General features: G+C 39.1%; 1 protein-coding gene across 2 annotated transcripts in view; it reads left to right on the plus strand.

Annotated features, from left to right (window-relative positions):
- CEP95 (centrosomal protein 95) overlaps positions 1 to 12,045 on the plus strand; it is a 35,052-nt gene extending 23,007 nt beyond the window's left edge. For both annotated transcript variants that reach the window (XM_041724011.1, XM_041724012.1), the window contains 9 exons: positions 4,575 to 4,714; positions 5,520 to 5,609; positions 6,395 to 6,524; positions 7,353 to 7,522; positions 7,634 to 7,708; positions 8,974 to 9,126; positions 10,683 to 10,829; positions 11,249 to 11,320; positions 11,571 to 12,045. In XM_041724011.1, coding sequence (XP_041579945.1) covers positions 4,575 to 4,714; positions 5,520 to 5,609; positions 6,395 to 6,524; positions 7,353 to 7,522; positions 7,634 to 7,708; positions 8,974 to 9,126; positions 10,683 to 10,829; positions 11,249 to 11,320; positions 11,571 to 11,747 — 1,154 coding nt within the window. In that variant the 3' untranslated portion in view covers positions 11,748 to 12,045. The remainder of the gene's footprint in view (positions 1 to 4,574; positions 4,715 to 5,519; positions 5,610 to 6,394; positions 6,525 to 7,352; positions 7,523 to 7,633; positions 7,709 to 8,973; positions 9,127 to 10,682; positions 10,830 to 11,248; positions 11,321 to 11,570) is intronic.
- The last annotated feature ends 5,478 nt before the right edge of the window (positions 12,046 to 17,523 follow it).

The following is a 17,523-nucleotide window of genomic DNA, read 5'->3' on the forward strand; positions in this document are numbered from 1 at the left end:
AGGATCGCGCCCTGGGCCAAAGGCAGGCGCCAAACCGCAGCGCCACCCAGGGATCCCCCCAGAAGCTTTTTACGTTCCTGATCAAATTTGACCTTTCCTCCCTCAAATAAATGTATTGGTGGGGAGAAAAAAAAAAAAAAAAAGGGAAAAAAGGAAAAAAAAAAAAAAAAAAAAAAAGACTGCTCTTGCTATATCCCATAGGTGGTTTTTGTTTGTTTTAAATGGGTTTTATTTTGTTTATTTTAGAGAGCAAGCTTGTGCAGTGGTGGGTGTGGGGAGGGGCAGTGGGAGAGGAAGAATCCCATGCAGGCTCCATAGCCAGCACAGAGCCCTAGGCGGGGCTTGATCCCGAGATCCTGAGATCATGACCTGAGCTGAAATCAAGAGTTGGATGCTTAACTAAGACATCACATAGTTTTGATATATTTCCTTTTCCATCTGAAGATTTTTTAAATTTCTCATTTGATTTCTTCTTTGACCTGCTAGTTGTTCCATAGCATATTGTTTAATCTCCACATATTTGTGAATTTTCCAGTTTTCTTGTAATTGCTTTCTAATTTCATAACATATCAAGTGTCAGAAAATATGCTTGATATGATTTCAATATTAACTTTATTATGACTTGTTTGGTGGCCTAGCATATGCTTGGTCCTGTAGAATGTTCCTGTATGCTTGAGAAGAATGTATATTCTGGTACTTTGGGATGGAGTGTTCTGTAAATGTCTATAAATGTCTGTTAAATGTTGTATTGCTATTTCTCCTTTGTATTTTAGGTTTGTTAATATTCACTTTACATATTTACATGCTCCTGTGTTTGGTGCATAAATACTTGGAAATGTTTATACTCTCTATGAATTCATCCTCTTATTGTTATATAATGATTTTGTCTCTTGTTACAGTCTGTCTTGAAGTCTGTTTTATCTGATAGAAGCGTAGCTACTACAGCTTTCTTTTGGTTTCCATTTGTGTGAAATATCTTCTTTCATTTTGTGTGTGTCCTTAAGGCTTAAGTGAGTCCTGTATAGTCAGCATGTAGCTGTGTCTGTTTTGCTTTGTTATCCATTCAGCCACGCTGTGTCTTTTGATTGGAAAATTTAGTCCATTTACATTAGAAGTAATTATTGCTAGGTGTCGACTTAGTGTTGCCATTTTGTTCTATGGCTGTTTTGTATTTCTGTTCTTTTGCTCTCTTTGTGATTTGATGATTTTGCTCTAGACTTCTCTATCTGTAGTGTATCTATTATAGGTTTTCATGTTATGGTTACCTAAAGCCTATATAAGACATCTTGTAATACTCAATTTTAAGTTGGTAACAACTTAAATTAGAACACATACTAAAGTTCTGTGTTTTTACTTTTCCTGCTCCCATACTTTGTTCTTGATGTCATAATTTACATATTTTTGTGTATTCATTAACAAATTATTGTAGTTATTTTTGCTACTTTTGTCTTTTAACCTTCATGCTAGATTTATATGTGATTTACCCACCACTGTTACATTAGACTTTTCTGAATTTAACTATATATTTACCTTTACCAGTGAGATTTATATTTTCATATGCTTTCCTATTACTAAATACCACCCTTTTATTTAAAGGAGCCTCTTTAAAATTTCTTGTAAAGCTGTTCTAGTGTTAATGAACTGCTTCAACTTTTGCTTGTGTGGAAAACTATTTCTCCAGTTCCAAAGGACAATTTTGCTGAGTAAAAGTTTTGGTTGGCAGTTTTTCTCTTTCAGCACTTTTTTAAAAAAAGATTTGTATGTATGTATGTATGAGAGATAGAGAGGGAGGGAGGCAGAGACACAGGAGAGGGAGAAAGAAGCAGGCTCCATTCAGGGAGCCCAACGTGGGACTAGATCCCGGGACTCCAGGATCAGGCCTTGGGCCGAAGGCGGCGCTGAACCGCTGAGCCGCCGAGCCACCAGGGCTGCCCTCTTTCAGCACTTTGAATAGATATTACTCCCTTCAGGCCTGCAAAGCTTCTTCTGGAAAATCTCAGGAGTGGTATGGAGGTTCCCTTGTATATAACAAGTTTTCTCTTGTTGCTTTAAAGATTCTCTCAAATTAAATTTGGCAGTTTAGTTATAATGTGTCTTAGTATGAGGTCTTTGGATTTATCTTATTTGAAAGTTTCTGGGCTTCCTGGGTTTGGATGTCTCTTTCCTTTGTCCAGGTTAGGGGAGTTTCCAGCCATTACTTTGAATTGGCTTTCTCTTTTTCTCTCTCTACTGGGACCCCTATAGTGTGAATATTGGTCTTACTTGATTGTGTCCCACAAATCCCTTAAGCTATCTTCAATCTTTTTTATTCATTTTTCTTTCTGCTCCTCTGTTTGGGTAAGTTCCACTGTCCTGTCGTTAAGTTTGCTAATCCTTTCTTCTGCTTTAGCTAGTCTGCTGCTGAACGCCCCTGTATTGAATTTTTCAATTTAGTTAGTATATTTTTAAATTATATAACTTCCGTCTGGTACTTTTGTTTATTTTCTCTTGTTGAAATTCTCACTTTGTACACACATTGTTCTCCTGATCTTGGTGAGCATCTTTATGACCACTGTTTTTAAGTCTCCATCAGGTCTAAAGCCCTTCTTTCTGTTTCACTAAGATTTATTTGAGGTTATCTCACTTTTTTTTTTTAAGAACATACTCTTCTTTTTTCTTCATTTTCCTGTCTGTGTTGGTCTCTGTGCACCAGGTAAAACAGTCGCCTCTCCCAGTCTTGAAGGAGTAGTCTTATGTAGGAGATCAGTCTTAACATTAAAGCACGTTCCTAGCTCTTGGGTGTCTCAAACCTTTGTGATTATCCTAACTACCTTGTTTGTTCTTTATGGCTCCCAGGAGATGAGGGTGTGCCAAGGCCCCTTTCAATGTAGGTTTTTTTCTCATTCACCTGAGGTATAGGAGTCATTCATCTAGTTTCCAGATTCCCTTCTGAGGGAATTATTCAATATGTAGCTGTAGATTCAGAGCATCTATGGGAGGAGGTACCTTCAGGTGCCTTTATATTGCCATGTTAAACCGGAACCTTCTCATTCCTGTTTTTATATTGGTAACAGCTCTTACTTACTCTGTTATTTTACAACTTTTTTCTGTTAGTATTGTTTTGAAAATCTGAGTTTATGCAATATACTCCATTTGTATAATGGAATCCATTGCATGGATGGACTATAGATTGCAAAATCGTAGTTATGAAAAGTAGAAACCTGTAACATGTAAAAATTTCTCTAGAATCTTGGGGCTTAGTTGTAGAGCACAGGACTCTTGATCTTAGCATTGTGAGTTCAAGCCTCATGTAGAGGGTAGTGTTTACTTTAAAAAAAAAAAAGTTTCCCTAGGATCTATATCTAGTAGAATTGCTTTTTACTCCAAAAATACTCTTTTCTCTTGATCATTTCATCTTTCTCCCCTTAAACTTTCCTAGGTAATCTCAAAGTAAGCCTCACCTAGTTACCTACATGTTTCCCTTACTTAAGATACACATACATACCGTACCCAATTTTGAAAATTCATTTTAAGTTAAAATGTTTTTTTCATTGGCTCTTTGATGAAAAGAGTACATTATGAACATAATAAGATGTCATAAAAACATCATGTAAATGGTGCAGGTCAGTTTTTCTTAATATCTTTTTTTTAAGATTTTATTTTAAGAGAGAGTAAGCAAGAGGAGGAAGAGAGACTCTCAAGCAGACTCCTCCCTGTGTCAATAGGCCTATTTCACAATCCTGAGATTCTGACTTGAGCCAAAACCAAGAGTCGGGTGCCCAGCTGACTAAGCCACCTAGGCACCCCAATATCTTATTTGTTTTTTTAATTAAGTAATCTCAGTGCCCAACACACAGCTCAAATTCATGACCCTGAAATCAGGAGTTGCATGCTCCTCCAACTGAGCCTGTCAGGAACCCCCTTAATATCTTATTACATTTAAACTGCATTTGAAAGATTTGAATTAAAAGAGTTAAAAAAAAAAAAAAAAGCTGAGTGAAATTTGAATTCCCTGGGAAGGTTTATTTATAAACATGTCAAACTAATTTCCTTAACCTTAGACTTTCTCATTTTTCTGAAAAGGCATGGAGTCTACCTCTATACAACTAGCAGATGCCCAAGTAAAACTAAAAACACTGTAACATAAAAACATTTGTGATTTGTTAGATTTCTTAAGTATTATGGAGTTAGGGCTAACTTAACTACATAAGGAAAAATTGGGACTACTTAGAAAATGATGAACTACATTAACTTTTTCTTCTAAGCATGCTGCTTTATAAGGGTAAGATGTATATATATACTTAACATTTTCTTTCTCTACCACCACTTCATTCCACTTAATTCCACATGTTGCTTTCTTTTCAACCCAAAGTTGAAAATAGAACCTAAGTACTTTTTTGAGACTCTATACATTTGTGTGTATTTGTTTACTTGGTCTCACTAAACATACAAATAAACACAAATTAGTTATAGGAGAGAACATGTTTAGCACATTCACAGTCATTCTTTTTGGATTAGGTAAAAACCATTTGATTTCCAACTTAATATTTCTGGCGATATAGGAACTAATGGTACATGTTTCTTCCATGTTGTAGGAATTCCCACGCGTAGAACACCACCCTACAGATCTCATTCACTCTCTCCTTCTCCAGTTAACAAAAACACACAATTCCATATGGAGAAAAAACGGCAGCGAAAGCCAAAAGAAACAGATATCCGCCAATTCCAAGCAAAGGTACATTCCATCTTTGACTACAATTGGGTAGTAGGCAATACAGTTTACCCTCAACCAAATATTATAGTGACTGTGCATTTAGGTCATTAAAGCCCTAAAATGCATTTAATATTCTTGAACTGAGTGGATGATAGGAAATTATGTGACACAGCTTTTATGTGCCTCCCCCTCCTCCACCCCTGCCTTTAGGGAACATGAAACTTGGGATATTCTAAGAAAACTAACCTTGTTAAATATAACCCAGTACTCTAATGGGTTTAGAAGTAGATCCGTATGGGTTGATATTTCAGAGAGGATGAGAATTTGAGGTGGATTAAAAGTGATAGGCCAGTTGAGTTACAGATAGGATTAAAGTGCCCAAGACAGAAATGAGCAGAGGTGTTTAGGATTCAACATGGAGAATGTATGATTACCAAGGAAGGCTTTCTGCTGTGGAATAGGGATTTTGATACACAGCATAAATTTAGAACACTTAAATTGTTTGCTACAGTATAGTTTGTGATAGTGAAAAACTGAAATTCAGATGTTTTATAATAACATGTAACTTCAATTCAGCGTGTAACTTTCATTCAAGGGACTGTCAAAATAATTAACAAAACTTGAAAATAAAGAAATGCATTATGTAAAATTTTATGCTCCAATTACATGTCTGTTAAATAATGTATATTTATGATAGTGGGGCCTGAAAGGACCTTAAAAAAAAATGACTCAAATGGCAGAATTTTAGGTTAATTTTTTTCCCTGCATTTTCATTTCGTATATGTTTTTGATAACTATAATGTCATATGGCTTTTTCTGCTTCTAGGCAATAACCGAAGCATTTGAAAGGGAACTAAGAAGAAATAAAGTTCAGGAGAATATTGGATCTCTAGGAATAAATGAGGAGAAGGAAACAGTGGGTAAAAGTCTCTACTGTAATAAATGCAATTTGATCAGATCAGTGGAAAGTACAGAGATGATCTTTTTAAAAGGAAAAAGAAATCAACAGGCCTTAATCATTATCTCCTTAGTATTTCATCTCATGATGCAGGAGTTTCTCTTATTTTATAGAGTAGCCACGTTGCTAAAATGTGGCAAGACATGGTACCAAAGGACACCAGCACTTTTCCTTCTTATCCAAGACGTCATCGGTTTTTAAGGGGTTCTGTTTAGCAGTTGACCAGAGGTTTAAAAGATAGTTGAGGCTGACAGGTTAAAGGGGAATGAGGAGAAATCTCATCTGTTCTGTGCCTGGGTAGAAGCAGCCCAAAGCAGACATGTCTATTGCCTTTTAAAAGGATGGTTATAGAAAGTAAGTGAAAACAGCAAAAATGCTTGTGCTGGAATGTTCATGAACAAAACAGGATATAAAATACAGTATGGTTACAACTAAACATGATTTAAGAATTTTTTTAATCTACATGGAAAAAGTTGTCAAAGAAGCCAGTACATCAAAACATTATTAGTGGTTGTATTGAGGATGTGGGACTATGGTGACTCTGAAATTCCAAGGGGTGCCAGAAACCAAAAGATGCTTTTAACTTGGGGTAGATAAACACTAACCAGATTTTAGAAATTTGAAGTAAGGTGTTTGGTTGGGGATTAGTTAGCTATTTTTGTCAATATGTAATATTTAAGACAATGTATTAAAGAGTTATTAGATTTCTCTCATTTTTGTTCTTATGTCTGTCTGCTTCTAAGGAAAAAATATACAGAGAAGCTGTTCATAAAGGAACTCCAAAACACAGTCAGCCCTGGAAGACTTACTCCAGAAAAACCACAACTCCAAGTCCAAGAGGTGGCTTGCCAAAGCCAAATAAAGCAGTTCCAAGTAAGAACCACAAAATTGTACTTTATGGAAAACTGGCATACTTTGAAAGTGTGTGCTACATTCCAAGGACACAGCACTGAAAACTTAACATCCACCAGTGAGCTGGAGAAAGTTCCCCTTTTATCACTGCCATATGCTAGATTTCTATAAAGAGAGATAAAACTGTTAAGGCATTTATTTAAAACTCTAAATACCTTCAGGAGGCCTGTATATTGGTACCAGAGGCACAATAAGGTACTACCTGCTGCTCCAGCTTTTGCTTCAATCTGCTCACTCACACTAGTTGCCTTTTCTTTGTTTCTGGGAAGTTGGTAGAACCCAAGGGATGCTCCAAAGCAAGCAGATGTCCTGTCCAGCTCCTGTTATGTTGACAGTTGGTGCCAGTGAGTGTTAGAGTCCAGTTACAAGGAAAACGAGATCATGTGAAATGCCAGGGTTCCATTTCAAACACTGCTGGCCTTCTAATTACATCCCATCAGAAGAGTTTGCCTCCTGGTGGGGCTGAGAAGTGTGTTTGACCACACACACACACACAGCGTCCACCTCAGTCGCTGAGTCAGCTGAGTTGTTAGGATGGACTTCACAAGAACAGCATGTCATCAGTCAGAACTGTTGAGTGTTATTTTCATCCTTACTGGTAGTACTCGGATCAAAGAAGGAGTGCAAAAGTTAATGATGTACTTTTAGATTTATTCTTTTCAGGACCAGACTGCATCACTAGATAAGCTTTGCTCTATCAGGAAGATAGAATGAGAGGTCTTATTAAACGCCATCAGAAACTGTCTCAGATTGAGGAGGTTTTTTTGTTTTTTTGTTTTGACCTTACAGTGAAAGTGAATGAACACAGTCTCCTGCCCCTTATGCTGGAGCAGTTTCCATTTCTCTATGTTTCTGGCCAAACACTAAGCAAAATGTGGAAAGAGCAAATTACACAGATTGAACAGCTCAGAAAAGATGCATATAGAGAAAATAGATCAAAGAAGAAACTCCAGGATGAAGTAAGTTAACTGTCAATTACAAGCTTAGGAATATAAATCAGGAGAAGAGCTTATCCTTCAGAATCTATTGAATAGCATTATTAACGTCCTTCCTTTCTGTCCCTTTTAAAGATAGAAGCAGCCTTAAAAAGGCATGACCTCCTTACTGCACTTGTCAAGAAAGAATATGAACACAACAAGAGATTGGTATGTTAAGATCAAGTTGTGTTAATAATTTTGAATTTGTAAGTTGTGTTAATGACTTGTATTTATATAGCTGGGTAACAGTCCCAGAGACTTTTGCCTTTAACAAGTGCCTATGGAAGCATCTAGAGCTGTAACCAAAACTGATGAGGGGCAAAGGTGCTTACATATACAGCTTCATTTGGTCGAGTAACATAACGGGAGATGTTTTCTTTGAGATGCTAACTTGTGGTTGGTCCCACTGTAATCAGCAAGAGGCAGGGTTGAGATTTTAATTCAGGTCTGTCTCTACTTCCACAGCAACTTCGAGGTACCAAGTGGTTGTAAGCTAATGCTTTTTGTCTGCTCTGATCTTCTTAGATCACAAGTATAGAGCTGAGCTAGTTTATCATCATCCCTTCTAATTTGTTTTTTTTTTTTTTAATTTTTATTTATTTATTTATGATAGTCACACACAGAGAGAGAGAGAGAGAGAGAGAGGCAGAGACACAGGCAGAGGGAGAAGCAGGCTCCATGCACCGGGAGCCCGACATGGGATTCGATCCGGGGTCTCCAGGATCGTGCCCTGGGCCAAAGGCAGGCGCTAAACCGCTGCGCCACCCAGGGATCCCCTATCCCTTCTAATTTGGATTGAGAATTGTACATAGCACATCTTCTCCTCAGTATAATGAAGAGGACAGAAGTCAAAGACGATGTTAGAAGAGATTTTAAGACTCTTGGTTGAGATAAGCAGTAGGAACTATATTCCTAAGCAGTTCCAGAGAAAGAAGAGGAAGCCATTTGAAAACTATTAGGGAAAAGAAAAGTATCAGTCTGAACACCTTGTTGAGGGCTTTATGTACATGACCAGATTTCACCCTTAGTACTTTATAAGATATTGTCTAATTTCCTTCGTTTTTACATAAATACCCTTGGTGGAACTAAAAGCTTTGCTTGAAAGTCGGAATGTCTTTTTTTCTACTCCTGTTAAGCTGGCATCTGGGTGTGGCTTTGGTGACCCCGTCCGGTACATGTGAAGATGAGATCTTCAAATTCCACCAAGATCATCTGTAGCAGTGTGGGCTTGTTGGGGCAGCCCTTTGGACTGGCGATGAACCTACCAAAGGCTAGAAGGCTTCTGGGAGCCGACAGTTTTATAGAGTCTATGCCCGGGTGATAGGCCACTGGCCCTACATGCCTGGCTACTCCTTGAAGATCTTGCGATGGTGACTGGAGCAGCTAAGAATGCCAAAATCTGTCTTGTTCTTAACTCTTTTTCCCTTTCCCAGCAAGACTTCAAGGACCGCATTCATAGGCAAAAGCTGACACAGTCAAAGATAAAAGAAAATCGGCAGCAGATTGTCCGTGCCCGGAAATACTACGATGATTACAGAGTTCAGTTGCGTGCAAAAATGATGAGAATGAGGACCCGGGAAGAAATGGTAAATACAGCTTTTTATCCAATCCTGTCAGATGGATGAATTTTATCTGTTAGCTTTCAGGACTACCTTGCAATTCCTTCCCAATTTGAATCCAAAATCCAAATGCAAGACCTAAGATGCATCCTATGAGAGTTTTGACTTGTCCGTGCCTCATTTTATTATCCGCATGGTATTCAGTCTGCTCTGTCTCCAGTGCTCTCATCTGAATGTAAGGCCTTATTCCTCCGACCTCCTGCACTTGTTCCCCAGTACAACTGCTTCAAGGGGTTTGGGAGTTTGTTAGAAGGGACAGGGACTTAAGATGTGACTGGATGACCTGGATTCCACATAAAATTGAGAAAGGAGTGTGGGACAGATGCACTGTGAAGTATTTCTCCAAGGTATTTGTTGTTTCATCCTAATCAGGCTGAAATGCTTAATCTTTTGGGATTCCAAACTGGCAGTAAATTTCATCTCTAGAATAAAACATTAAGGTAATTAGTTAATTGGGCCACTGCTATCATCCATCCTCATTTCTAGACCATACTACTGATGTGAGGTGAAGTTACTTGACTAAGATAATACTGATGAATGCATGGCTCTAAGGAAAATCAGCATATCCAAATCCTTTGAATAATTTGTTTTCCTCTGGCCCAGTTCGATGATAACCACCTCACCCTTAGTTGTGCACATGTATAAATGCACCATTTGTTTCTTCTCTGGCCGCGGTTCTTCCTCTATATACGTGGCTCCTTGAGAACTGCTTTCTGAAAGCATTAGAGAATTTGAGGATACAGGAAAGGATGCTGAATGCCACTGGTCATTAAGGAAGTACAAATCAAAACCACAGTGGGAAACCACTCACTAAAATTGCTGAAATAAAAGACAGGTGTTGGCAAAGATGTGGAGAAGTTACAACCCTCATGCAGGGCTGGCAAAATGATGCAACCACTTTAGATCACAGTCTGGCAGTTCGTCAAAAGGTTACCATCGCTACCCTATGATTCCGTAATTTCACTGCTAGGTATATATCCACACAACCTATGTACAATTTTCTATAGCAGCATTATTTATAATATATAAAAAGAGGAAAAAACCCAAAGGCCTATCAGCTGATGAATGGATAAACAAAATGTGATATACCCATACAGTGGAATATTACCTGGCAATAAGAAGGAATGAAGTATTGATACTTGCTACAATATAGATGAAACTTGAAAACATGCTAAGTGAAAGAAACCAAATACAAAAGGCCACATATTTTATGATTACATGAAATATACAGAATAGGCAAATTTACAGACCTAGTATATTAGGGGTTGCAGTAGGTGGGATGAGGTAGATGGGAGAGTGGCTGCTAATGAGTATAGGGGCTTCTTTCTGAAATGATGATGGTTGCACAGCTCTGAATATACAAAAATCTATTGAATTATACCTCTTAAAGGGGTGAATTTTATGGTATGTGGATATCTCAGGCTGATACTAAAGACTTTGTGAAATAGAATCAGTATAGTTGGACAAAATGTTTATGTTCTTCCATGAAAGTTCAGCATAACTTTATTTTTCTAACTAAACAGATATTTAAGAAATTGTTTGAAGAAGGTTTACAGATTCAGAAGCAGAGATTACGAGACTTAAGAAACTATGCCAAAGAAAAGCGAGCTGAACAAAAGAGACAGCACCAGAATGAACTGGACTCAATGGAGAACTACTATAAAGACCAGGTAGGCTCACTGTTGCTGGTTCACATTCTAATGTGCTTAATCCTGACCACCAGCAGCTTAGTCTGTTATTAACTCAGAACCTGTCACTATATAGGTTAGTCTGATGATTCACAGTAAGCTAGCAGCACAGTTATATTGCCCTATTTCTATTAAAGGTTTTTGGGACGCCTGGGTGGTTCAGCAGTTGAGTGTCTGCCTTTGGCTCAGGGTGTGATCCTGGAGTCCTGGGATTGTGTGTCCCACGTCAGGCTTCCTGCATGGAGCCTGCTTTTCCCTCTGTCTCACTCACTCTGTGTCTCTCATGAATAAATAAATAAAATCTTAAAAAAAAAAAAAAGATTTTTAAGTCTGTGAACATTATATTATAAGAATTACTAAATTTGGGCTACAGATAAACATTTGTTTTCCTCTCTGTACAGTTTTCATTGCTGGCAGAAGCCATATCACAAGAACGCCAGGAACTCAAAGCCAGAGAGAAATCCCAGGCCCAGGTAATAATTAACAGGAGAGAAATAATCAATTTACGTATTTAAGAAGTAGAAAACAACTGTACTACAATTCAAAACACTTATCCTGTGGTTAACCCTATACACAGGATTTATCCTGTTAATTTTATCTGTTAAGTCTCTGTAAGAGCTCGTAAAATTACAGAAGCTTGAGGAGCTGAAAGAGGGAGGGGGAGCAAAAATAGGCAAGGGCCGGACAAATGTGAATCACAGGATGATGTGAATTCTCTTTTAGACATTGTATAAGGTGAAGAGGGAGCTGAGATTGAAGATGGAGAAGGAAATTCAGCAGCTGCAGCACATGATAACCCAGAATGACGACGATGCTTTCTTCCGGGAATTGGAAGCCGAGCGCTTCAGATCTCGGCTTCATATGGCTTCTTTTCAGTACAGTAAAAATCCTTTCCCATAAGGCCAGATTTTATAAGTGAAGTTTCTGAGAGGACTTTACTAGGCTAGAGCTAGAACTGAGCCAGTAAATAATTTAAACCAGGAGACTCCTTTCTAAATGCCTTAGTTATATATTAATTCCAATACTTTATGAAATTTTTAAAATAAAAATCATTTTCTTAAAGTATACCATTTTGGATTTATGACTTAAAAGGGGGACTGCAGGCACACGTTCTTCATTAGTCATAGTTACACTAAAGTAATTAACAAGCCTATTGCTATAGTTGAGTAAAAACAATAAAAATCTCTAATTTGGAAAAGCACTAGGAGCGTGGGCTTGTCATCAGAGGTGGGGACTGGGGTTAAACGTGTAAGATACTGTGTAGATGTGTGTAGATTTTTCATCTGGTGGCTGGAAGATAAGAATTTGTGTATACGGCTTGTTAGTTGGCAGAGGACAGGCAAAGGGTGGAAGGCAAAAAAGTATGGGCCTCAGGGAGCACTAGTGCTTGCAGGTGGGAAGAGGTACAGTGGACTTTGAACCATGCAAGGTACACCAACCCTATTTTTGGTATGGAGCAATAGGAGAGGGGAAAATCCTCAAAACCCAGCAGGGTATGGTACCTTCCATGGAGAAGGAGGCTTCAGCTTTAGTGAAGGTCAGGAGCTGGGAGGAGGCTTCAGAGCAGTTGAGGATAATGGAACTTTGTTGATCAAAGGCAGGGAATGGCACAGGGCACCAGGAAAGGACCAAAGGGGAGAAGAGAGGTTCCCATTTGGGCATGTAGAGAGTAGCGTGGTGATGAGCATATGAACAGGTTTCATCTGGCATTTCAAGCCATTCAGACTTACCCAGCAGATTTGATTGACACGATCAATTTCTTCTTGTCTTAAACTAAAACGTGCCTTTACCTGAGTGGCTCAGTGGTTGAGCATCTGCGTTTGGCTCATGTCGTGATCCTGGGGTCCTGGGATTGAGTCCTGCATCGGGCTCCCCACAGGGAGCCTGCTTCTCCCTCTGCCTATGTCTCTGCCTCTCTCTCATATACGAATAAAATCGTTAAAGAAAACAAACAATTTTGTCCTCTGGAGAAGGAGAGCGGGGGAGGCAAACCATAAGAGACTCTTAATGATATAAGAGAACAAACTGAGGATTGCTAGAGGGGAGGTGAGTGGGGGGATGGGCTAAATGGGTGATGGATATTCAGGAGGGCACGTGATTGATACAAGGAGCACTGGGTATTATATGTAAGTGAAGAATCACTGAATTCTACTCCTGAAACCAATATTAAACTTATATGTCAACTAACTAGAATATAAATTAAAATATGGAAGAAAAATAAAACTTTGCTGAAGAACAAAGCTGGAAGCATCGTGCTCCCGGATTTCAAACTGTATGACAAAGCTGTAATAATCAAAACAATTGGCATAGAAATACACAGATCAGTGGAATAGGATGGAGAGCCCAGAAATAAACCCACAGATATGTGGTCAATTAGTTTACAACAAGTGAGCTAAGAATATACAATAGGGAAAGGACAGTCTCTTCAATGGTATCAGGAAAGCAAGACAGTCACATGCAAAAGATGACACCGAACCATTGTCCTATACACAAAATTAACTCCAATTGGATTAAAGGGTTGAACGTAAGGTCCAGGACCATAAAGCTCCTAGAAGAAAACATGAGAGGTAAGCTTCTTGACATTGGTCTTGGTGATGATTTTTTTGCATTTCACATCAAAAGCAAAAATCAAGTGGGACTACATCACACTAAAATACTTCTGCCTAACAAAGGAAACCAACAAAATGAAAGGCAACCTATTGAATGGGGATAAAAGATTAGCAAATGAGATACTAACAAGGGATTAATATCCAAAATATATTAAGAATTCATACAATTTAGGACGCCTACGTGACTTGGTTAAGCATCCAACTTTATTTTGGCACAGGCCATAATCTCAAGGTCAGGAGATTGAGCCCCGCATCAGGCTCTATGCTGGGTGTGGAGCCTGCTTAAGATCCTCTCTCCCTCAAAAAACATAACTCAGCCAAAAAAAACCCCTATATGATTAAAAAATAGGCATAGAAGATACATCTATAAAGGCAAGGGAGGGGCGCCTGGGTGCCTCCGTTGGTTAAGCATCTGCCTTCAGCTCCTGTCAGGATCCCGAGTCCTGGGATCAAACCCCACATCAGGCTCCTTGATCAGCAAGGAGCCTGCTTCTCCCTCTCTCCTCTGCCTGCTGCTTCCCCTGCTTGTGCTCCTTCTGTGTCATATAAAATCTTTTAAAGAAAAAAGGCAAGGGAAGTAAAAGTAATAATGAACTATTGGGACTTCATCAGGATAAAAGGCTGCACAGCAAAGGAAACCAAATGGGAGACAGTAATTGCAAATGATATATCAGATAAAGGGCTAGTATCCAAGATCTATAAAGAACTTAAAAACACCCTAAAGACAGTCAAGAAACGGGCAGAAAACATGAATGGACATTTCTCCAAAGATGACATACACATGGCCAACAAGCACATGAGAAAGTGCTCCACATCACGTGTCATCAGGGAAATACAAATCAAAAGCACAATGAGATACCACCTCATACCAGTGAGAATGGATAAAATTAAGACAAGAAAGAACAAATGGTGAGGATGTGGAGAAAGGGGAACCCTCGCACTGTTGGTGGGAATGCAGGCTGGTGCAGCCACTCTGGAAAACTGGAGGTTCCTCAAGAAGTTAAAAATAGAGCTACTGTACAACTCAGCAATTGCACTACTGGGTATTTACCCCAAGGATACAGAGGTAGTGAAACAACAGGACACCTGCACCCCAGTGTTCATAGCAACAATGTCCACAATAGCCAACCTGTGGAAGGAGCCACAATGTCCTTTGACAGATAAAGATGTGACACACACACAAAATGGACTATTACTCAGCCATCAGAAAGGATGAATACCTACCATTTACATCGATGGGGATGGAACTGGAGGGTATTATGCTGAGTGAAATAAGCCAATCGGAGAAAGGCAGTTATCATTTGGTCTCACTCATGTGGGAATATAAGAAATTCACTATTTTGAAAGCAATAAAGGAAGGGGGGAAACCGAGTGGTGAAAAATTACAGAGGAAGACAAACCATGAGAGACTCCTGATTCTGGGAAACAGCTGCAGAAGGGGAGGTGGGTGGAGGGATGGGGTATATGGGTGGTGGGGATAAAGGAAGGCACACAATGAGATGAGCTCTGGGTGTAAATGTTGGCAAACTGAATTTAAATTAAAAAAGAAAAAGGAAACAACGAACAGAACTGAACAGACGTTTTTACAAAGATGACACAACCAACAGGTCCATGAAAAGGTGCTCAACATCACTAATCCGGGAACTGCAAATCAAAAGCACCTCACGCCTGTTAGAATGGCTATTACCAAAAAGAAATGTTGTGGATAAAAGGGAACCCTTGTCCACTGTTTGTGGGAATGTAAAATAGGCTATTCACAAAGGAAAACAATATGGAGGTTCCTCAAAAAATTCAAAATAGACGGGGCACCTGCTGGGTGGCTCAGTCAGTTAAGTGTCTAACTTGGTTTTGGCTCAGGTCATGATCTCAGAGTCCTGGGATCAAGCCCCACATGGGACTCCATGTTCAGTGGGGAGTCTGCTTGAGGATTCTCTCTTCCTCTGCCCCTCCCTGCCTGCACTCTCTAAAATATAAATCTTTAAAAAATTTTTTTAGTTAACTGTATGTTTCAGCAATTCCACTTCTGGGTATTTATCGGAAGAAAATGAAAACACTAACTGGAAAAGATGTATGCACCCCCATATTCACTGCAGCATTATTTACAATAGCCAAATATGGAAAACAATGGTGTTTATATACAATGCAGCATAATTCAGCCATAAAGAAAAAAAAAACACTGTAAAGGTGTTACACTAAGTGAAGTATGTCCAAGAAAGACAAATACTATTATCTCATATGTGGAATGAGAAACAAAATGGATACAGAGAAAAGATTGGTGGTTGCCAGAAAGGGGGACGGGGGCTGACAGCAAAATGAGTGAAAGGGGCCAAAAGGTACAAGTTTCAATTATAAATTAAAGAAGTCACAGGGATATAATGTACAGCACGGTGACTCTAGTTCATACTATATTGCATATTGAAAAATGCTAACAGAGTAGATCTTAAAAGTTCTCATCACAAGAAAAAAAAATTGTAACTATATATGGTGATTGATGTTACACTAAACCTTATGTGGTAATCAATCTGCAACATACACGAATACCAAATCATTAAGTTGTACAACTGAAACTAATCTTGTTATACCTCAATTTTTAAAAAGAACTTGGCCCTTCTGGTCTCGATGGTTCTCCCCTTCTTGCCATGCCAGCATCATCTCTGGGAGAAGTGAGTGGTCTGAAAGGTTGAGTCTGATGTGCATCTCCATCCTCAAGCCCAGTTCCTGGGCTAAAAGTCAGAACACTTCATGAACATTCGGGTGGGCAGGAGAAATATCTTAGAAGGGTCCCTCCCCACCCCAAGGACTGCTACAGTTGCCTCCCCACTTCCTTCACTTACAAAACCCTATAAGGGAGACAGAAGTGGGATTGACAGCTCATATTAAAGGCATTGTTAACCTAGATAGATCATAGCCCAAATAGCCACAGAAGTATGCTAACCAGCAACAGGTGAGCAGATCACCGTGGATTGTAGCCAACTGTGGAAATGTAGCCAACTGTACGACAAACACAAACACAAGAGAGAAGCTGTATCTAGCAACGAGTACAGAGCCTGACACACAGGAATACAGTTGCTATTTGTTGAATGAACAACAACCAAAAAAAGTCATAGGGAAAAGACCTAATAAAATGTAACTTCAAAATCTGGCTTGTCAGGATACCTGGCTGGCTCCATCAGTGGAGTATGTGACCCTTGATTTTGGAGTTTTGAGTTCAAGCCCCACACTGGGTATAGAAACTACTTAAAATACGTTGGGGTGCCTGGGTGGTACAGTCAGTTAAGTGTCCAGCTTTTGGTTTCGGCTCAGGTCATGATCGCAGCATCATTAGATCGAGCCCTGCACTGGGCTCCATGCACAGGATGGTGTCTGCTTGGGATTTTTTATACATCTCTGTCTGCCCCTCCCCCTCCACTCTCGCTTGTTCTCAAATCAATCTTTAAAACAAATTTTAAAATCTTTAATAAATTAAAATTGGGCTTGTCTAGTTTGCTAAGAGTGTAAATGTAGGAATACAACCCTTTTTTCTGTATAATTACCTTTATCCTGTTACAAAGCTCTCATTCGTGGTCTATATCCTAAGCTATATCCTATAAGCTTCTCGGGTTGACAATACAAATAAAGGGACGCCCAGATGGCTCAGCGGTTGAGCGTCTACCTTCAGTGCAGGGTGTGATCCCGGAGTCCCGGGATTGAGTCCTGCGTCGGGCTCCCTGCATGGAGCCCGCTTTTCCCTCTGCCTGTGTCTCGGCCTCTTTCTCTGTGTCTCTCATGAATAAATAAATAATCTTAAAAAAAAAAAAAGACAATACAAATGAATGCAATGGATACCCAAGGTTAACCTTCATCACAACGAAGAGACATACCTTTTAGGTTGTCACAGAATAAAAAGAAAAACATAACACACGTCAAATCAAACTTTTGCATAGCTCATAGATTATAAAAATACTAACATCCTTAATATACTAGCACTACGACTTTTATATAATAACCAGAAAAAATGGCAAGGTAAGACAAAGCAAAAAAATTTTCAAAAGGATATAAAAAAAACGGACACCATGCCCAGTCTTTGA

The sequence above is a fragment of the Vulpes lagopus genome, chromosome 12 (genome assembly GCF_018345385.1).
Source record: "Vulpes lagopus strain Blue_001 chromosome 12, ASM1834538v1, whole genome shotgun sequence".
NCBI lineage: Eukaryota > Metazoa > Chordata > Mammalia > Carnivora > Canidae > Vulpes > Vulpes lagopus.